This window comes from Mya arenaria, chromosome 17 (genome assembly GCF_026914265.1).
Source record: "Mya arenaria isolate MELC-2E11 chromosome 17, ASM2691426v1".
Lineage (NCBI taxonomy): Eukaryota > Metazoa > Mollusca > Bivalvia > Myida > Myidae > Mya > Mya arenaria.
The window spans coordinates 8,328,052-8,351,752 of record NC_069138.1 but is presented as its reverse complement, the minus strand read 5'-3'; the positions used below and the strand labels follow the sequence as shown (position 1 = coordinate 8,351,752).

Sequence of the window (23,701 nt, the reverse complement as noted above, 5' to 3'; positions counted from 1 at the left end):
ACGGATTTGAAAGGAGGAGGGTTGTGTGACAGAAAACGAAAAATAAATTTGCCTGAGTTAATAACCTATCTTTCATGTCAACATTTGGATTTACAAACATTTTTATACACCGAGATCGTTTTAATTGTGTGTAATTTACATAGTAATGTACAAGTTTGATTAATTGCCATGTTTAAATTTGTCTTATAAAACAAAGTGTTGTAAAAATTTAATGATGTGATTTATCACTTTAACAACGATAATCTCAAAAACCACAAGTGATCTGTAAAAATAAATTTTAGATCCTGTTCAAATAAACGTAAAAAAAGCGTAGCATTGAAATATTTAGCAATTTAATAAAGTTGGCGGTTAAATTCTATTGAAGAAGTAAATATTCTAGAAATAAGTTATTGTATACTTATTTCTTTTAGCTCGATGTTGTCAAAATCTGATGGCTGATAGAAATACGCTCTCGTTCGTTTCTGGTTAGAAACCAGTACTGGTATCCATTTAAAGAGGCCACGAAAAAGCATCCCTGGAAGAGATCGAACTCACACTTTCATTGAGTGAAAGGCAAATACCTATACCACTAAACCACTCTATACACAAATTGACAGCACGCCGATAGCGATAAGGCTACGCATACAGTGTCACGTGACCTCATCGTAAGGTCCCCCGACAAGTACGCAGAAGCAGACGATAATAATACAACAGGTTTATTTGAGAATCAGATTAAAAATGCATGGAGAATGGTAAAACATAACAAGAAAAGGAAGTAAAACATTAAATTATTTCAAAACTTTAATAAGATTAATTTCTAAATAACCTCGTTTTTGTTTGTTACAGTAGAATAACAGTTACTATTTTAGAACTAAAATTTAGGGAAATAAAACATGTATTAATTTCCTTTACGAAAGTAAAAAAACCCACAACACAACGATGTTTAGATGTCAAATTTCAATGGATTTCGCTGATTTTCTATTTTTCTCCGTTAAGTATCACCTGTTAAATACAAGTGTAATGCATCATTATTATAGATATTACTACATTAATGCTTCTCTCAATGAATTAATATCCGTATTAAAAGAAAAGTGCAAAACTGTTCTTACAAGCAACATAGCAGTTAGAAATGACCATAGTCATTATTAATGCGCAGGTTTTTACTTTGATTTGCGTAATTTACAAAGATGATTTTGTTTTATCTATATACTTTTTGCCTGACAGGCCGCGTCATATCATTTAATTTTCGAATAAAACAACAGTTCGTAGTATCGACAGAGATGGTGATTTTTTGGGATATATTTAGGGTAAAAAGAACTGGGTTTTGGTCCGGGAGGTTGTATTCCACTCGAATCGATTCTTGCAACGTCTCTGCAAAAACGAGAGTCAAATCCCGGCCTCTTAGAACAAACCGCAGTATGAATAACCCCTTTAATACATACAATGCTGGTTTAAAAAAACTTAAAAGACACGCCTTTATATGCATTATTTTAAATCATTTTAATCGGCCACATTTTTACTTGATGACATCATCATAACATCGCGGAATGATACATCTTAGATGTGACGACTGCAGAGTGGAATACGGCCGTATATGAACAAATGTGTTGTGCGGTATGTATTGCTTGCAGATCCATGACGTATATGGCAAATTACACCTATTAGGAAGTGCCTACTCACTGTAACATATGCCTTATTTCTTTTAATTGACACATCGTAGTAAATCAAAACATGGATGTACTATCTCAGACCATTGGATTATTTTCATACCATAGGTTTTAAAGCTGAATGGGTTGTGATCTCAAAAACAGGCTGCACATGCTGGATCTACTTGATCTACTTTTTTGCTTATATTTCCACCGCATTGTTTGTACACCTACACCGGATGTGGTCACTTGATCGAATACACAGTGATTACGTTCAACTAATTTATTTTCTATAAGAAACGTAAACAATATCTAACGCTGTTTAATGTTTAGTAAACATATGGAATTTTCTCCCAATATATATTGTGTTGGGGTCGTGAAGCACTAGTAATCAAGTTCAAGTTTCAAGTTTTATTTTCATCATGGCATATAATATGCATGTGATATATCAATGTTATTTCGTGTGCAAATTGGTCATCTGTCTACATAATATATAGGGAATATATTAAGAATTCTTTGACCTATATAATCAACGTATACAAACTGATATTGATATCTTGAAATATTTTTTTGTAAAATAATATATATATATATATATATATATATATATATATATATATATATATATATATATATATATATATATATATATATATATATATATATATATATATTTATGTATATTATTTTACAAAAAAATATTTCATCATCTCTGGCTTTCACTGCCGCCTATGGATATAAGAGACACGATTTAAAGGCCATTCGGAACATTGTCGGCTATAATCCAAAATAATATACTTCCGAGCTTGCCGGAGATGGCCGAGTAGTTACGATTGTTCAAGGCTTGTTTTTGTTAGGGACATAAGAATGAGCTGTTTAATAAAACAGCTTCACAACACCATTAGCAATGATATATCAGCAAAAACAAGAATAAACAAAAACGAACCAGCTCAAGGCAGGACAGCACGCCCACACGAAACCACAACATAATCATTTGTTTAAAGTTAAAGTAATTCAGTAACCACAATTTGCATGACAACACTATAGCGGTTCTAGAGGGTTGCGCGTCCTTCGCACCCCCAAACTCTAAAATCTTCCAAAATTACTTTTTATGTCAATATAGGAGAAAAATCAAAATGCACCATTTCGTACTAGAAGTTGTTAAAGTTTTCTTGAAGGTGTACCACGAACATTTTAAACCAAGTAAATTTCGGTATTGAGGGAGGATCGCAATATTCATGCGAAAAGCTACAGAAACAAGTTCAGTAGCAAAAAGTTTAAATATAAACCCGGTTTAACATATTAACATATTAACCCGGCAAGTCAAAAGATAACACCTTTAGGCTAAGCTCCCTCTTACGTAAAATCCTGGAGCCGCCCCTGGTCAAAATGTAATGTAAGTTATCATGAAGTATATCGTGGATTATAAATTTGAACCCTTGTTCAACGATACAGTTGTCATTTCTTGAGAAGACTTCAAGATGATGCGATGTTATTTATCTTTGCTGTGGATGTTTTCTGTTTTTCTTTTGGTAGAAGGTAAGTAATATTCCTTTTGTACATTGGGTTTTACTGACATCAAATTATATGTATTAGTTTGCAACCTTTGGTCACATGTTATTAAAGAATTGTTAGTTTTGTGAACTTATATAGTCAACCATTTAAGTGTTGTGTGTGTTCTCTGGACATGGCTGAACGATAAAAGTCAGTTGCTGCGTTTATATGCTGAGCATTTGCCAATGGGGAAAATTTGCCCTTGGGTGTGGGGGGGGATATACCCAATTAAGCAAATTTGCCCTTGATAGGGGATACATGCACTTAAGCAAATTTGCCCTTGGGAGGGGGGATACATGCACTTAAGCAATTTTGCCCTTGGGAGGCGTGATATACACACTTGAGCAAATTTTGCCCTTGGGAGGCGTGATATACACACTTGAGCAAATCTTGCCCTTGGGAGGCGTGATATACACACTGGAGCAAAATTTGCCCTTAGGAGGCGTGATATACACACTTGAGCAAATTTGCCCTTGGGAGGGGGGATATATGCACTTAAGCAAATTTGCCCTTGGGAGGGGATATACCCACTTAAGCTAATTTGCCCTTGGGAGTGAGGAGGGATACACCCACTTAAGCAAATTTGCCATTGGGAGGGGGATATACCCACTTAAGCAAATTTGCCCTTGGGAGGGGGGATATACTAACTTAAGAAAATTTGCTCTTGGGAGGGGGATATACCCACTTAAGAAAATTTGCTCTTGGGAGGGGGAAAGGACATACCCATTTAAGCAAATTTGCCCTTGGGAGGGGGTAAACACCCATTTAAGCAAATTGCCCTTGGGAGGGGGGACATACCCACTTAAGCAAATTTGCTCTTGGGAGGGGGGATATACCCACTTAAGCAAATTTGCCCTTGGGAGGGGTGATATTTACACTTGAGCAAATTTTGCCCTTGGTAGGGGGATATAAACACTTGAGCAAATTTGCCATTGGGAGTGAGGAGGGATACACCCACTTAAGCAAATTTGCCATTGGGAGGGGGGATATACCCACTTAAACAAATTTGCTCTTGGGAGGGGGATATACCCACTTAAGCAAATTTGCTCTTGGGAGGGGAGAAGGACATACCCACTTAAGCAAATTTGCCCTTGGGAGGGGGTAAACACCCATTTAAGCAAATTGCCCTTGGGAGGGGGGACATACCCACTTAAGCAAATTTGCCCTTGGGAGGGGGGATATATGCACTTAAGCAAATTTGCCCTTGGGAGGGGTGATATACACACTTGAGCAAATTTTGCCCTTGGGAGGGGAGATATACCCACTAAACCAAATTTGCACTTGGGAGGGGGATATTCCCACTTAAGCTAATTTACCCCTTGGGAGGGGGGGAGGACATACCCACTTAAGGAAATTTGCCCTTGGGAGGGGTTAAACACCCACTTAAGCAAATTTGCCCTTGGGAGGGGGAGGGACATACTCACTTAAGCAAATTGGCCCTTGGGACGGGGTAAACACCCATTTAAACAAATTTGCCCTTGGGAGGGAATATATATCCACTTGTTTCATCAGAAACATTTTTGCATATCAGTAACTTATGCTAATAGTATATGTCGTCACCTTAATGCAATAACTCAATAACTGCATAAAGAAATAGAAGCAGATATTGCGTTCTTGCACTAAGGTGACGAATTGTAATTTTCAGGATTGATAATCGAAGACTTTCGACTGTCGTGGAAACGTGTACCTAGCGAAGGACTGCTGGAAGCGAAAGTAAACGGCACTTGGGGTGCCGTCCGCTACATATCCCGGTACAATTGGCGAGATCCGCTAGATGACCTCGTTTGTAGGACATTCGGATATGTGTAAGTAGTCCTATGTCGGAATTGATCTTATTAGAGCATGTTCATCAGTTGAAACTATCCGGGGTGACCATGCCAAGAAATACCAGCCAATTTTTCCACTTTTCATTTTTACACGAGGGTCAGCTTCAGCTACACATTAACCCCCAATTGTCCGAGAATCTAAGGTCAAATTCTCATGTTACCATGTCATGGGAAATGCTGCGGTTTGGGTCAAGATTTGGAAAAAGTGTTAAACATAATTATTGACAAGTTAAACTTAATACAACTTTATTTATAAAATATGTTGTTGTTTTTTAATGAGCATTAAATAATTTTAGACATATGACAGCTGGTAATGAAAATGGTATGCTAACAACTGGTTCATTTGGAATGTAAAAGTGATACTCTTATTCAAAATCTATACACACACATGTATAGAAAACAACACTTTTGACTAATAAACTTTTAACTACTTACTGAATAATGCATTTATGGAAAATATTAATTACTGATAACAAGGTTGTGACTACGGCGGCATAGAGGTGACATGTGTATGTTTTTTTTTTCTCCAACCTCAGATAAGTAGATCCAAAAAATTTACCATGTTAGAAATTCTTTTCTCTCATCTCAGATAAGTAGATTTAATAATTTAACCATGCAGAAATTCTTATCTTGCCCACGGGCGAAGACAAAATGCCCGTATGGAACTCCTTTATAATGGTCACCACATTGTAATTACCTCCCTTGTTGAAGACTGTCGTCTGTAGCACCATAGAAACCTTGTCTTGTTGCAATATTTAGAATGCTTATTAATTATTTCTCGCTTCAAATGTCACAATAAAAAAGTTTTTACTCACCTTTCAAGAAATATTGCTTCACTCTCCTCAGAAATATTTAAAGACCGATTTCACTATTAACATAATCTAAATCACTGCGCGCATATCCATGACAACCTGCATTAAAATATAATAGAATAAAATCGTTTCTGCTATCAGCCGTTTTCAAACAACATTCATGTATGTAAAGTGTATTCTGATTGGCTAATTATGTCGTGCTCACGGCTTCGTAACTCGTGCATACGACACAGTATCTCGTGCGCACGACATAGTAACTCGTGCACACGACACAGTATCTCGTGCACACGACTTAATTATCTCGTGCGAACGACTTAGTATCTCGTGCTCACGACTTAGTATCTCGTGCGCAAGACTTAGTAACTCGTGCGCAGGACTTAGTATCTCGTGCTCACGACTTAGTATCTCGTGCGCACGACATAGTAACTCGTGCGCACGACTTAGTATCTCGTGCGCAGGACTTAGTTACTCATGCGCAGGACTTAGTTACTCATGCGCAGGACTTAGTATCTCGTGCGCATGACTTAGTTACTCGTGCGCAGGACTTAGTATCTCGTGCGCAGGACGTCGTTACTCGTGCGCACGACTTACTATCTCGTGCGCAGGACTTAGTATCTCGTGCGCAGGACTTAGTATCTCGTGCGCACGACTTCAGTGTACTATTCTAGCAATTTATATATCAGCTCATAAAATTACTTTAAAAGATTTCGTTCTAAAGCTATCTGTCTCGATTTGATTGACACTGTTCCTTGAGAGCTTGGTAGTTTCAAACTTCTTAATAATAACCAAATTAATACAACATGAGTTTGTAAGATATGGCTGAGTCTGAGATGGGTCAGTTTGCTGATACACACAGGTGGTCTCCCATCGTAGTTGGTTCTTAAAACTGACCACAAGGCACAACTAGGCGAAAATTACAAAAATACTGAGGAGTTGAACAAATAACTGAATGTTGTCTATATTCTTAAAGGATGGGATGCTTCTATGAAAAACGTTTTACCACCAGTGATCTTTATTAAGTGTGGGTATGTATAGCTATGGAACCAATGGTAATGCGATCCCCGGGAACTTGATCGGAGTGTTGCAAACATGCATGTCGACATGAACACGTATTGGAATCAAGGACGTCTCCACTAATGACGAAAAAATAAACAAATGAAATTTTCAAGTGCAATACATTGGCGACCACAAATTGCCACTGCAATTGAAGTGGCATCACTGTAGGTACAATACATGTTGAGGTTAATGAGTAGGAAAATTATTATACAGATTGATCTTTTGTCATTTATTTAAGAGTTCTGCCATAACTTTGATAAAATAGTGTACAGCCGCTCGGTACACTCGCACACGTTACACTATTTTGAACCATTTTGAATGAAACAATATATCTGTGTTGTTCAATCAATTGTACATACATGTAAACTTTTATACATTTATTTAGACATAAATTTTTCTATTCTTATTGTACAATAATGTCGTTCAAATGTATATACAGATCTTATAAATTGCATAAATAAACTAGAACAGTAAATTGATTTTTACAATGTCCGGTTAGTACATGATATGTTTGCAAATGCCCGGAACAGTTGTTTTGTAGTCATTATAAGGTAACTAAACGTGTAAATTTCTTCCAAGAAGCCATTGCTTGGTGAGTGTCAATGTAACAAGAGGTAAGGGGATGTCGACTTTGGCAGGATCGAGTTCTCTGAATAGCTCAACTACTTTACCATTAATAAACGGGGTATTGCTGAGTAAATCCATGTTCGCATTGCTTGTCAGCACATCGATGAAAGCCTGGATCAACAGGGAAGATTTTGGTTCTTCCAACGGCTGGTTTACAGACTGCCCACTTTCAGTGTGTTGTTCGACAGATATCCGTCTATTCACCAACACCTGTGGTATGGTAGAAAAAATCACGATTCTGTCTGCGTCAGTGGGGATTTTCTTTGTTACGACATTTTCTGCAAAAGAACCTTTTGTGATGGATGCAGTTGGAATGAGCATCTTGTCGTCAGCTTGTATCAGGAACAGCTTTGGTTTTGCAGCCATGGATTCGAATGATTTTATTTTGTCGAAGAAGTGATCTATTGAAACTGAGCCATTGTATATTTCAATCTCGTCCCCTTTACCCAGGTAAGAACAGATGACGATAATAAAGGAACCATACTTGTGTCCCCTATCCTTCAGCTTCTCCAATTTGCCGTCTATAATTTCGAGTGTTGGATTCCGGATCAACTTAAAGACCGGTTTCAATTTGGAACAGTACGCGAGAAAAACATGACCAAACATGGTTTCCTTAGAACGTAAGAATCACTTATGTAGTTTTCCTCAGGTATAGCTTGTGATTTATCTGCAAGGATATCGTCCTCTTCGTCCATTCTGAACCTAAAATGCAATTATCAAAATGACTCAATACAAACTGTATTATTTCGAAACCTCAAACACACATGTATACATAAAGTTTATTTTATGTGCGACTCTATGTACAGCGCGCTCCCAACCACCACCCACCCACCCACCCACCACCACGCACGCACGCACGCACGCACGCACCGCACGCACGCACGCACGCACGCACTAAAATTCTCCCGAAAATTTTAACCCAATTTAATCATCTTTATTTCCTCCGTATAAATGATATGTTTATGAATTTCTAAACCGGCTTAAATTTGTGATTTAAGTAAACGGGTTACAATTTAACAAATAACTATAAACGCATATCAGCAAACTATAGCAAGTTTGAATGTAAGAAATACACATTTTAAGCCACCACGTATGTTCTGTTTAAACACACTGACAATAGTTCCTAATAAAGAGGAAATATAGCAGCAAGTTTGTACTTTTCTCGTCGTTATCAAGCAATGAATCAATGTATAGGTGTCATTGATTCGGATGTGAAGATAGTAACATGTCGCGGTAGAGCTCATTAGAGCATTAACAGAAGTTGTAATAATTCGGGGCGAAGTTGATTCGGATATGTAAAAGTAGTAACATGTCGCGGTAGAGCTCATAAGAGCATGTAAATAAGTTGTAACCTTCCAGGGCGAAGCTGATTTGGATACTTGAAAGTATTACTATGTCGCGGAAGAGCTCATTAGGGCAGTTACATAAGTTGTAACTTGTGGGGGCGAAGCTAATTCGGATATGTGAAAGTAGTAACATGTCCCAGTTGAGCTCATAAGAAACTTAAATTGTAATTTTCCGGGGCGAAACTGATTCGGATATGTGAAAGAGGCAAAATGTCGCGGAAGAGCACAGAAAAGCATGTTCATTAGTTGTAGCTTTCCGGGGCGAAGCTGATTCGGATAAGTGCAAGTTGTAACATATCGCGGTAGAGCTCATAAGAGAATATTCATTAGTTATAACTTTTCGGGGCAAAGCTGATTCGGATATTTGAAAGTAGTAACATGTCGCGGAAGAGCGCAATCGAGCATGTTCATAAGTTGTAACTTTCCGGGGAGAAGTTGATTCGGATATGTGAAAGTAGTAACATGTCGGGGTAGAGCTCATTAGAGCATGTTCATAAGTAGTAAATCTCCTGGGCGAAGCTGATTCGGATAAGTGCATGTAGTAACATGTCACGTTTGGGCTCATTAAAGCATGTACATAAGTTGGTACTTGTCGTGGTGTCGTTGATTTGATCGACTACACCTCCCGTTATTATTTGAGAAAACCGATAAACGTCCCTAAATGACGTGATGTACCAAACAATTCAACGCGTTTTTATGAAAATCTACGATTAACAGTCTTTTTATATCCGTATCAGGCATGCTATAAAAACGTTTTTTTTTGTAAAGCGCAATAAATTCACCAGGTGAGGTAAATATAACACTCGTAGCTACGCGAATCGTGATATATAGATTTCGTGGCTTACTCGGTGAAATATTTTTGCTATATATCTTAAACTGAAACAAACGATTTTCGTCTATTTATTTAACTGATTTTTGTTACTCTTGCCGTTTTATGAACGACACTTGTGAAAATTGTTGATGAGAACCAGGGGCGTAGCTAGGCTTTACTGAATGTTACGGGATGGTGTGGGAGGGAAATATCCCTGTAGCCGTTAGTGGGTTCGGGGGGGGGGGGGGCTCCCCAGGCAAAAAAAAGGAAAATCGAACTAACATGTTGAGCACTGATGTGTATTTGGAGGGATTTATAGGTTCGAGGCCGCCGACTTTGTAGTTACCAAGTGATTGAATTAGTCTCAGTTAGCCGTATCTAGAACAGAGAAACAATGCTTACTACAACTGATCTTCCCTTTATTCTGATATCAATATTTAGCTTAGCCCTCGAGTTTGATGTCATTTTTGGCCATATTTTTCTTTTCAAATTGTTGTTACGCACATGCGTAAGTGCGTGACGCTGGCTACGCCCCTGAGAACGGCAATGCGTGTACTTATTAGGCTATAACGTTTTCGTTTGAAACTGTTGTGAACATAGCAAGTTTGATGAAAGAGGTATAAGACATTAAAAAAATGTTTGCTATGATCAGTCGGATCACCTCGGTCATTTTCCATCGAAAACAACCTCGGATGTATGCCGGTTCACCAGTAAAAGTAGTTCGTAGACTATTGGTTAATAGTCCTAATTAATTGTGTTTTAACGTGCATTTGCATAACTTAGTTTAAATTGATTACGATTCCCAAGAGTAAAGTCATTATGATGGTTGTTAAATGAACTAGAACTGATGTACAAAAATATTTATTTTCCTATTTTTTGACGCAAAAAGATCATATTTTAACCTACTCGTTTGTCATTAAAGCAGCTCCTTATGTATGGGACACTGCTGGGCAGCCTGTATAATGCTTTTTGTATATGCATTTTAAAGCTGCATTCTGAAAGATTTACCGTGTTGACAACTGTTTCCCATTTTGTTTACCTTAAATGCCCTATTTTTTTCGTACATATCTAAAAACCAGTGACACAAGACTGATGACTAAAGATCAAATCGCAGGTTTTCATAGTTACGTTCGAAAATTAAAATTAAGGCTAAAAGCGTTACTAACGCTTTAAGAAAAATGCATAAAACATCATTTTTTCAACATAAATATTAAAACCTGTGATCTGATTTTTTTTCAGCAAACATCACTGGTTTACATGCATTTTCGCAAAAAAATTGCTTTTTCAAGACATTAAATAAAATTGTTGTTAAAACGGTCAATTTGTGACAGTGCAGCTTTAAAGAGAGGCATTATTAAGGTTTCCAAAACTGATATTTTTGGGAGCCTAAGTACGCGAACTTGGCCAAAACGCGCAACTCTGGTGCGCACTTTAGAGCCCTTGTAAACGACTGAACCGGTTCAAACCAATTTGGTTGTCGCTAGTGGGTGGCCCTCGAGTGCACCAGAACTTTTAATCGATTCAAATCGATTACAAAAATCGATTACATGCGGTAACAAAAACGCATTTTGAGCCCAAAATAGAGCATTTTAGTACGCACTTGTACGCCCTCGAGCTGCACTGAACCGGTTTAACATTGATCAAACAAAGCCCATATGATGCATTGCCTTAAAGTTTCTTGTTTCCACAGGAATGAATCCGTGATGCAGCCCCAATTTAATGGAACACCGGATGCCGCCTTTACGATTCAACACTGCCCCGTCGAAGTGGCGTCAATGCAAATGCTCAACACATCATGTGAACTCCAGGCAGGAAATCCGCAGTCCGACTATGACAACATCTTTAAAAGCATAAACTGTCGAGGTATTACAGTAAAGCTATGCGGCAGCTCCTTTTTCATAGCAAAAATCAGGACTGATATTCAATATTAGCCTATTTGGATCTAAGAACGGTGTAGCTAATCGGATTACTTGTTATTAATCTCTGACCAATAGGGTGAATGAAGTCAATGGTGTATGACCATAAGGTTAACTTGAATATTAAATACCACCCTTTCGCCCCAATTTCTCAAACAAGCATAAGTCCATTATAATAGAATCGAGCTAAGAACACTACAGTCGGACCCCGTTGGCTAAAACTCCCTGAGCTCGAAATCCTCGTTGGCTCGAACTGGATGTAAAAGACACATTTCTTCGGTCGAATTTCCCAAGGCTTGAGTTTCGCCGATCTCTGAGAGTGCAAGTCAACGAGGTCCGACCGTATTTTTGTTTTGGTATAATCTGTAATATTCTTATTTTGATGGGTTCTGCGGCTTATTTTAATCCTTATGTTAAGCACGAAACACTATATTTTATTAAGTAAAACCTAGTTTAAGTAATTTGGCAAAATGAAATAAAATAACTAAGCTTGTTATGCATACGATTTTTCGAGAATTTGGGGCAATATGTAAAAATCTTTTTTCGCCATATTAATACTGCGTTAAAGGGACTAGACACGAGATGGTAAAACTGCAAGTTAAAAAGAAAATTGTCAGACACTAACATAAAATGATATCGCTGTGTGCAATGCATTGAATCTTAATAACTGATGTATTACAGATCTTTAGACGCATGTATTTTGCGTATTTTTCCAATTTGCAAAATTTACTGTGTTTGTCTACCAAGTAAATCCAAGGTAATTTGAAAAGTAGCGTTGTATATGAATCTGTACTAGTTACGTGAATTTCACATGCTAAGCATACACACTATAGACTAGGAAACCACAATGCGCTAAGACAGCGACAAAATATTATTTTAATAATGTTAAATGATATATATCGGCCTCATTCTAGCTCATATGGACAATTCTATTTTTGTTTTGAGGAACTACTGTATTTGCCGATGTTGGAACCATCTGGTGTATAGTCCCTTTAAAGCGGTCAGCTAAGTAATCATTCTGTCGCTTGTTCCGTCCCCCGATTTCACACACTGTCTTTGCAAAATAACTACGTATGCATTAAAAAGTATAGACAACAAGTCTACTTATTCTGTGCAAATTAAAAGACAAAGGCGCTACTTCATTTTTAAACGGAAGAGAAATACATTAAACATCTGAGCATGCGCAGTGACTTCAATATGTAGAGGTGTAGGAAACGACAGCCGAACAAAATGAACAAAAACAACACATTATTGTATGAGCTGTTCACATTACAGCTTTACAACTGGTAGACGGCCCTTCCCCACTGGAGGGTCGGCTGGAGGCGGGACTGTTCGGGCAACTGCAGGCCGTCTACGGGCGTACTTTTGATGAAAAGGCGGCAAATGTCACGTGTACATCACTTGGATATCCGTGAGTATAATTCATCGGTAGCAAATATATTTTCATTCAATTAATAACAGAAATGTAGCGGAAATAACTTTCCTATTTCATCCCCATTTTAAATGAAACATTGCGCAGTCTACGCCGCTAACGGAGCCCCGCCTTCGGTCTTTTACCAGAGTTTGATGAGAGTTTAGTTTCTTAAAACACTTCGACAAACCTTTCCCAATACGGCCGTCTGACGGAGCACTGTTAAAAACATTATTTTGGAAAACGTTTTTATCGAAGTGTTTGATGAAACTAATCACCTTATCAAACTCCGATAATAAAACGAAGGCGTGGTTCTTTAAGCGGCATAGACTACCCTTTGTTTCATTTAAAATGGTGAAGTAAAAGAAAAATTATCTTTGATTAAAGTTTTCATTTTAAGCAAAATGTTGCCTTCTGATTTAGCATTTATGACGCAATTTATCACGTGGTATACACACACTGCTAAATAACCCTGTTTTCAACCTGAATCGGAGTTCGCTCCTATAACACCAGCACGCATTATGGCGCGGGAAAACTACCACTGTATACACGCAACATACAGTGCACGGGTACCGAGCTTTCACTTGAGCAATGTACTCACTCTGGGGACTACACCGCGCCAAGCACATCGGCTGAGGTCGTCAGTGTTGCTTGTGATGGTAAGGAATATAAGTAGTGTTAAAATTATAGCATGTGGGAAAAAATCCGACGGGGTGCCATTCGCGAAAGTTTACTTTTTTTAAGACATATGTATCGTTCGTTCTGATCTTTTTGTCTTAATAGAACATGAGTTCCTGTTTGTCTTTATGTCATGTATGTACACATGTTTATGCTGATGAATAAAATATGTTTAAATTAAACCTAACCCTAACACTAACTCTTTACGTTATTTCAAATCGAATCACCAATAACACTAGAAGCAATGTTCAATCACGATATATATTATACATATACAACAGTCAATTATAAGCCCGTGGCAAGCTGCTGGTAAAATCCCCGCCAAATATCCCCATCATCACCAGGCCCATTACCCGCTATTTTCGGCGCGAAAACATACCACCGCAATCACTCGGTACTGCGGGGCTTGTGACCTGGAAGGTAAAATCACGGCCCATTCCCCCCGGTATCCCCCCCGGACCCGTCTTGTACTAAACTGTAACATTTGCTTAACATGTTACTTTTATGGGTACCATTGTGCCTTTAATACCCGGGTAAGAGTTGTTTTTTTTACATCAAATTTCGCAATAAAAACGTTTGTTATTTTTTCAGTTATTGTTTTCAGTAGTACGAGCTTGAGTATTTGCGTAACGCTAGGTACGCCGCTGACAGCCTACATTGCCTTACATAGCAACCGTTAGTTTTTTTTATCAAAGGATATATATAACCTAACCCCACACAGCGTTATACAATTAATCAAAGCGCCTGCAGTGCTGACGGACGAGACAGTGTAGTTATTGGGCGTTATTCAATATCCCAAACCTTAGACATGGCTCCGTAAATCCATTCATTCTATTGGCCAATCTAGTTTACTGTCCAATCAAAACACACTGTTTATTCGAAGTTTGGTTTTTGAATACCTTAACTGTTGTATGGCATAATCCATGTATTCCTAAAAACGTAAAGTTAACCTTGTATATAATCTTTGCTTTTAAGATTTCATCAACTTATTCGTTTGTAACTGAAAATACTCTTGATTTGTTCATGTGTTGTATTGTTAACTCCTGTTGTAACATTTGAATTTGTCTATGTGTTTTTATATAAACACAAGATACATTACATAACGTTTCATACATTTTAAACTCCGAACGGTATCTCTGTAATGATTAGTGAATGATCACATTCGTGTTATATCCAATTACATTCCATAGGCGGACCACTTAAGTTGGAGCAGAGTAAGGGCAATCGTTCATACGAGGGGATACTAGTCGGTTACCATGACAACATTTGGTATGACGTCGTCGGTCAAGTTTCGGAAACAACGGCGAAGACAATGTGTTCTATTCTTGGATTTGGGTGAGTGGTCAAAACTATTTGTTTCAAAGCATAACTGACTCAAAGCTGGAGTATTTGAACCGAAACAAGAGGAAATGGGTCATATACTAGTAATATAATTATATGACGTAATCGAGAAAATGACGTCATAGTTTTCGGTGTCGAAAATAGAACGGTAGCTCCAATGGTGTTATGTATTATTTAGGTCAATTGTACATCTAAGGCAGTTTAATGTTCTTTTTCTGAATAGTATATTGATATAATGCTCAAAACTAATAATTTAAAATTGTACATGTAAGCCAGCAGTCAATTGTATAAAACCTAATAACCTTTTGTTCAGTCAAATTTAACCAAAATGTTAAATGATTGGTCAATATTTATTTAAAAAAGAATATTAACTAGTCACATAATTCTAATAATCTTACTAGCCCTAAGTTAATCTATGGAAAACTTATCCAAGTTTTATACAATGAAAGACTCAAATTTATGGCATCCATGACTAATCCCACAACCTTGGCCACAACTACAGTCCTTAAACTTGGTCATCAAGCCGCACCGCCATGACTAAACCCTCAACATTGGCTACAACTTCTGTCCGTACCATATAAACTTGGTCAGCGAGGGTGTCAAGGCAGCATCCCCACTTTAATAATCTTATATAACTATTTACTTATAAATATACAAAAAACGGATGCTTACTGTTGTTAGAGTATATCAAGCTCAAACAAGTTAAGCAAAGTATTTAATCAATACTTACAGGCTCGTACAATTAATGTTTATCTATTGTTCTTGTTTTCAAAAAAGTCTTGCTTGCTGGCAGCTTAATTTAATCAGGGTAAGATCAGGTTATATTATGCAAGAAGAACAACCGATTTTTTATCATTTGATAGATGTTTCCCAATTTATTAAACCGACGCCTCAGTTCGTCATATTGTCTGTCATCTTGTTCATCAGATGACGTCATATAAAGATATGTGACGTCATTTTGACCAATGTTCAGAGATCGGCTTTTTAAGATAAATTGGTCACGTTTTAAATAGGCATTGGCCACCGCTGTTTAGCTGGACATATATTTTCAGTCTTACTTATATATGACATCCAAAGTTCTATTATACACTTTAAAGGTAAAACGCTTTAAGCTCCAACTCTGAATGACATAAATAAACGCTTAATATATATAATACTAATTAGGTCAACTTCTCAGAATAAGGTGTACGCATTAATTTAGGCTTCTATCAAAATTGCAAACGCTATATATGTAATTGTAACTATAAAGACTATTATTTACTCTATTTGTTTCTTTTTCATAACAAACTGTGTTTCAGCCATGTCGGTTTCGCCACTCGTGCGCATCCTGGCAAGAATCTGCATTACTACAAACAAAACATTGTATGTCAAGGTCACGAGAAATACATAGAGGAGTGTCAGGGCGAGCTGAAATACTGCGTCGAACAGAGATATTACCACTGTACAATCATGTCAAACAGCTTAACTCACGTAGCTCTCTTTTGCTCTGGTAAACTATTTTATACATTCCCTCTTACTTGAGGTCTTTTGTTAGACTTAAATCAGATTGTAAAAAATGAGCCCATTTTCGTATAATACGTTAACTAATTTGTAATTTTTGAGATATAAACAGTTTCGCATATTTTATGGTTATATTAAGGTAAGCCATCCACCATTAGCCTGCAAAGATGTGTTAGTGCTTTTTGGATAATAGCATCGATATTATTTATATGTTGAAATAATATTTTTAACCTTAAAATTATTTTTACATGGATTGCATTTTTGAAAAAAATCATAATTACACTATTATAACGATATGTTGTATAAAAGGGAGGTAATATGAAACTATTATGATTATAAAGCAGTTGTATTTATTTGTTTCTGAAATAATACAATGTCTATCTACTAAAAGGCTCTCTGTGAGAACTATAAACATAATCAAGCATTTTGTAGCTTTAGAATAAAACTTTACTAGTAGAATTTTTATGTATTTTTTTAATTTTTCATATTTTTGTGTCGTATCTGTGGCTAAGTGGGTAATTCACTTGAGTGTCAGTCCAGGGGTTACATTCCCTGTCGCACTACAAACAATGTAAATAAAGGCCTCGTGGGACAGTGTTATTCACTGGCGCACCTTGAAAAACCAGGGTAGCTCTAACGGTGTGTGTATACCACGTGATCAATTACGTCATATATAGTACGTCGGAAGGCAAAACTTTGCTTAAAATAAAGACTTAAATCAACACTAACTTTATTTTTACTACACCATTTTAAATGAAACAAAGGGCAGTCTATGTCGCTTAAAGAGTCCCGCATTCATCTTATTACCGAAGTTTCATAAGGTGATTAGTTTTATTAAACACTTCGACAAACCTATTTCCAAAATCATGATTTGACAGTGCTCCGTCAGACGGCCGTATTGTGAAAAGGTTTGTCGAAGTGTTTTAAGAAACTAAACTTTTAATCAAACTCTGGTAAACGACAGAAGGCAGGGCTCCGTAAGAGGGGTAGACTGCGCTATGTTTCATTTAAAATGGTGAAAAAATAGCAAAGTTATCTTTTTTAAAGCCTTCATTCGAAGCAAAATATTGTCTTTCGACGCTACATTTATGACGCAATTCATCACGTGGTATACACACACTGTCTAACCAGGGTTACTATCTGTCTGTTCACTATGCTTAAAAAAATCAAAATGACTAACAATCTTATCGGAGCACAATCTGAATGGGCCTTGTCCGACTACGAGTATAAATAAGCTTACGCATCCACCCAACATTTTTCGCATTACTAATGGATTGATTACCCGAACATTGTACGCTTTAAACGTCCACAAACACAACGGTTTGAATGGATAGGTCCATCGTACTTTTAAACCCTAAAGCCGTTTTCTTCTTTCATGTGTAGACTTAGACCTCCCAGGAACCGTATTCTACAAGTAAGACAGAAATTTATCAACGTAAATGTTCACAGTTAAGGACCGCCGTGATAGTATTCTCAGTACATTGTCATGTTTCTATATTTAGATATCTGACTTAGAATTATTATCCCCCTTATAATATAATGTTTCTTTTTTAGACTACACACTGGAAAATATCAGCCTATCAGCGACCGGCGTTATACAAGTGGGCGTGAATGGCCAGATATGGGCTGTCTGTGACGCCTACTTTACTCCAGAAACAGCCAATAGCGTCTGTACTGTGCTTGGTTTTCAGTAAGTAAATACTATACAGTATACATCGATAGTGTTGTTAAATAATTTTCCTGTACCTTTTACCGCATCACCAAAGCAACTGATCTTGAGTCGCCGTTTGTCAATCAAACAGTCTGTTGACCAATTATAGGATTGGATAATGGTCAGCTTATTGTTTAATTGGCACCTTGGCGAATGTTCAAATATTTAGTTACTTTACATCAGTTTCATTTAAGGAAGCATTTTTGGGGATGAATGTGAAAAGGTTCTAACTGAGTCTTTATTCAATGTTACTTCTATTCAATGCTTTTCGCTTCACCATTCGATTTAATAGCCATAGGATATAAATATAATTATAGTATTAGTCTTAGTTTACCTTAGAAGAGAAGATAATATCGTTTTATTCTAAGCACTAACACTGCTTGACCTATTTATTTTTTGTACGTTCTCTTGTTGTAAACCCCGTGTCACATGTACTTTATGTGCAGAGTAAGCAATAAAGTTTGAAACTTAGGATACATTTTTTTTGTCATTTCAAATATATTAAGAACGTTTGACTAGGTATTACACACTTGTGATAACACACTATGTAACACAGCGGTTACTTCCCTTTGCCGTATAGTAAACACACTAAACACTTGATGATTAAATTCATTTGACTTCATTGAAAAAGTTAGAATTGGTTGCCAATGAATAAATCATGATTGACCTAACATTTAACTTTAATTGAAGTGCTATGTAAAGCTTGAAAGTTAAGAAAATAGTCGACGAAAATCGACTATGATCGATTTGTCCTGATCGATTTTGTTTGCAGTGATATTGATCGAATTTAAGACAACAGTCGATGAATCGTTGAAGCTTGATCCATTCTTGTATTTTTTTTCATTTGCAGTGGAACAGAAAGCTTCGACGTTAAGACAACAGGCGATAATTCAGTTATCGAAATACTGGGGTCGATAATTTGTAAGCCGAATGCAACAAGCGTTATCGACTGTCACATCAAGCACCAGTTCAGTTATCGTCCCTACGATTCATCGGCGGAGTGTAGAAACTATGTCCTGCTGACATGCAACTGATATCTTTTGTAGATATTAACCATGTCCGAATGACTTGAACATGCAGTTACATAGTGTCTGAATTAACTAAAAGCGAATGTTTTTTAATATCATTAAGTTTTTTCTTGCTTAAATAAAGATATTGACATATTTATGTGGGAAACTACAGAAACTAGTCCCCTAGTCGGAAGCTTAAACATAAACCACGTTCAATTACAAAGGGCCAAAGCCAGAAAAACAGAACAACAACACACATACACATCCACAAACCAGCTACACGGATAAACAACACAAAACTCCACAAACAACGCACAAAATATAGAAATAATTGAACTAGGGGTATTTATCAAGGATTGTTGGGTACCGCATTGGAACGGTCAACAAAATAAAGGTACCTGAACTCTTCATTTTAGACGTATTTGCTCAAACAAAGATATTGAAATATTTATATGAAAAACTACATAAACTAGTCCCCAAGTCGAAAGCTTAAACATACACCACGCTCAATGACACAGGGCCAAAGCCAGAAACACAGATCTACTGTTTAAAACAAACTAGGGGTGTTTATCAAGGATTGTTTGGTATCGCCTTGGAACGGTCAGCAATATAAAGGGACTTGAACTCTTCAATACGTATTTTGTGTGCCTTTTAACAGGCTCCATGCTAAATATAAGGCTTCTGGTCTTGTTATTGTAGTTTCCATTGCGTTGGTTAAGATATGAGGTGAGACCTTAAAAGGACATTATTTAAACGAAAGTCTGTTACACTTGGTGCTTCCTAAATGCAATGTTCAAGCCATTAATGAAAGCTATCATCTAGACAATGAATAAACCCGAAGATCATAGATGGTGACAAAAATTTACTACTTATGTATATCGACGATGTCGAAGGCTACATAAAATTGATAATTAAAATAATAAGCATTTTATCTTTATTACATTCTCTCAAGATAAATATGTTTAAAACATTCACTTATTTCGCTGTTTAACGTGCATTTATCGTGTTATTTTTCATAAACCGGTATACTTTAGTTTTCCTTGGTTTTTCTCCCGTAAAATATCAATTATATTTCTAGAATTCTCAAATGGGAGAAACGACACTCTAAAAATACATCAAAGTAAATATTAACTTAAACGTCATGTATATAAGCTCAAAGATAAAACGCTTGAATGGATTGCGTGATATTGATAAAATCTGGTTATTTTATCCAGCAGGAGAAAACCCAGTAACGAAATGCTTTTTTTTTGGTTTTACGTTATTTCACTTCCGGTATCGAAGAATAATGCTCGTCTAGATGTTTTGTGCTAATGTAACTTATATTTTGTATTATTGAAAACCCGCATGATTTTTCCTCAGCTATTTAAAAGCTGGGGGAAAAGAACACGGGCAAGTGAAAAACCCAGTGTTTTTCTGTAAAATCTCCGTTGGGGTCAGAAATTCGCGGGTCAATATGACTTACTTCCAAAACCATTTCGCAGCAAATTACACCCATATCATATATAAATGAAGCCGCATAGCTAATAAAAAGGCCAGTATTCAATTGCGATGTAATTAATGGGTACCCTTTTGAGTTTGAAAACACAAAGAGGATATCGGGAAACCATCCTTACATATAAAGGGTGTTATTCAGTATTCGGGTTCATTTCTGTGTAAACTATTCAAGGGAAGGTCAGCGTTTCTTTAGTATGCACATTTGTCTTCATAAGCAATGTAATCATGAAGAAAAATTAAGGGTCGGGTGAAAATCATCAGCGTATTGGGAGTATAATACAGAATTCGGGGTCATTTCAGTGCGTATACCGATCAATTGACTGACCGCGAAGCTTTAAAATGCAATTCTGGGTGCATGAGCAACGACTCCGAAATAAAAAGGGGGTTGGGTGACCAACCTCAGCGTATAAGGGGAATTATTCAGTAATCGGGGTCAGTGTTGGGCGTAAATTGTTCAGGGGACTGCCCACATTGCGTAAGAATTCAGCTCTGGCTGCATGGGCAATGTAAACCTAAATATAAAAAATCGGGATCGAGTGACCATTCTCAGCGTATTAGGGCTGTAATTCAGAATTCGGGGTCATTGTTGGGCGTCAACTGTTCATGTGACTGTCTGCGTAGCTTTAGAATGCAACTCTGGCTGCAAGAGCAATGTAATCCGGATTAAAATATTGCTGTTCGGATGACAATCCCCAGCGTATGAGGGGTGTTATTCGGGGTGATTGTTGTGCGTAAACTGTTCAGTGGACTGTCCGCGTTGCTTTAGCATCCAACTATGGTAATATGAGCAATGTCATCAGGAATAAAAAATGGGTTCAGGTTACCATCATCTCCGTATTAGGTGTTTAATTCAGTATTCGGTGTCACTGCTGTGCGCAAACTGGTCAGGGGACTGTCAATGTTGCAATGTCCGAATGTATTAATAATTCACACGAGCATTGTTATCCGGGATAAAAAAATGAGCGGTGACCATCCTCTGCGTATTACGGGTGTAATGCAGTATTCGGATTCAATGCTCTGCGTGGACTGTTCAGGGGACTGTCCGCGTTGCTTTTCAACTGTGTTTGCATGAGCAATGTAATCAGGAATAAATAAAAAATGGGGACCGAGTGACAATCCTCAGCATATCAGGGGTGTTATTCAGTATTTGGGGTCTTTGTTGTGCGTAAGCTATTCAGGGGCTTGTCAGCTTTGATTTAAATTGAAATTCTGGCTGCAAGAGCATTATAATCCGGAATGAGAATTTGAGAGCGGGTGACCATTCTCAGTGTATAAGGGTATGCAGTATTTGGAGTCATTGCTGTGTGCAAACTGTTTAGGGGACTGTCCGTGTTGCTTTACTATGCAACTCTGGCTGTAGGAGCAATGTAATAAGGGAAATAAAGAGAAATGCGGGTCGGTGACCATTCACAGCGATTTAAGGGTGTTATTCAGATTTCTTGGTCATTGCTGTGCGCAGACTGTTCAGTGGACTGTCCCTGTTGCTTTTGAATGCAATTCAGACAGCATTGAGAGTATTGCAATCCGGAATAAAAATTGGGGTTGGATGACCATCCTCAGTGTCTTGGGGAAGTAATTTAGTATTCGAGGACATTGCTGTTCGTAAACCGATCATTAAACTGTCCAGTTTGTTTTGAAATGCAACTTTGGCTGCATAAACAATTCAATCCAGAATGAGAAAATTGGAGTCGAGTGATCATTCTGAGCATGTTAATGGTGTAATTCAGTATTAGAGCTAAATGCTTTTCGTAAATGTCCAAAGGACACTCCGCGTTGATTTGGAATGCAGCTCAGGCTGCACGAACAATGTAATCCGGATTAAAAATATTGGGGGTCGGCTGACCATCCTGAGCGTATAAGTGGTATAATTCAATACTTGGGGTAATTGCGGTGCGAAAACTCATCAGGGGCAGTCCGCTTTGCTTAACAATGCAACTCTGGCTGCAAGAGCAATGCAATCCGTAAATGACCATCCACTGCGTATTTGGGATGCAATTTAGTATTTGGGGTTTTGTACCGGATGTGACTTCGTCGATGGATCACTCATCTGGTTATCTTGGAGACGTCGAAGGCGTTAAGCTGACCGGTAAACGCTGAAGAATTGAGCCTGTGGCTGCGTCTTTCCCGGAAGTGGCATTATCAATGAACAATTATTGCCTGGTCCGTGTCGGCACCCTCTGGTTCCGAGTGTGGGGAGGAAGATGATGTTGAGCTGCCAAGGTTGGTATACGTTTGTTCATATAAATAACAATTTAGTTTTTTTTAGTTTAACAATACATGTCTTTTATCCAAAAGTGATGGTATTTTAATATGACGATTTCCTACAGCAATTTTACTATCTAGTCGCATAAACAGCTTTTTTAGTTTAACAATACATGTCTTTTATCAAAAGTGATGGTATTTTAATATGACGATTTGCTACAGGAATTTTACTATCTAGTCGCATGAACAGCTTACTGACGGGTCATTTCATCAAATCTAACATCTCTTTTCTCAACTGGATCATCTTGCTTTTATATATGTATTGAATAAAAGAAAACGAACCATCCAAAATGAATTTCTATATAGTATAAAAGCTTGTGTTTCATGCAACTAAAAACAAATGAATCTAAACGACTCTCTGTTGCAGCCCTTTTCTTAATCGTTCCCGACCGAAATTTACAAAGCTTTAATTAACAACAGTGTTTTAATGTATCTTAAGACAAGGTTTTGTAAAATTCATAGGATATTTTTATCACTTTTTACATCGATCACCTAAAGAATAACAATTGATTTGAACAAAATGAAAAATAGATCCTGTTGATATGAACATAAAACGCTGAGCATTACCTTTTAGCAATTTATTAAAGTCGGCGGTTCAAATATATTTAAGAAGTAAATATAATACTAGAAATTAATTAGTTTATAATTATTTCTTTTGTCTCGATGCTGCCGAAATCTGATGGCTTAAAGTAACACGCTTGAGTCCTCTATCGTATCCAGG

At 37.2% G+C, this 23,701-nt stretch overlaps 1 protein-coding gene across 2 annotated transcripts; it reads left to right on the top strand.

Annotated features, from left to right (window-relative positions):
- Positions 1-3,063: 3,063 nt before the first annotated feature.
- On the top strand, positions 3,064-20,257 carry LOC128223920 (neurotrypsin-like). Of its 2 annotated transcripts, none has more exons than XM_052933389.1 (9): positions 3,064-3,164; positions 4,825-4,984; positions 11,348-11,520; positions 12,849-12,984; positions 13,498-13,643; positions 14,853-14,997; positions 16,302-16,492; positions 18,058-18,193; positions 19,065-20,257. In XM_052933389.1, exons 1-9 carry the CDS (start codon positions 3,107-3,109, stop codon positions 19,246-19,248), a joined length of 1,329 nt encoding a protein of 442 aa, XP_052789349.1. In that variant the 5' UTR covers positions 3,064-3,106; the 3' UTR covers positions 19,249-20,257. The 2 variants fall into 2 exon arrangements, with proteins under 2 accessions (XP_052789349.1, XP_052789348.1); XM_052933388.1 differs by having other exon boundaries at positions 13,474-13,643.
- Positions 20,258-23,701: the final 3,444 nt, after the last annotated feature.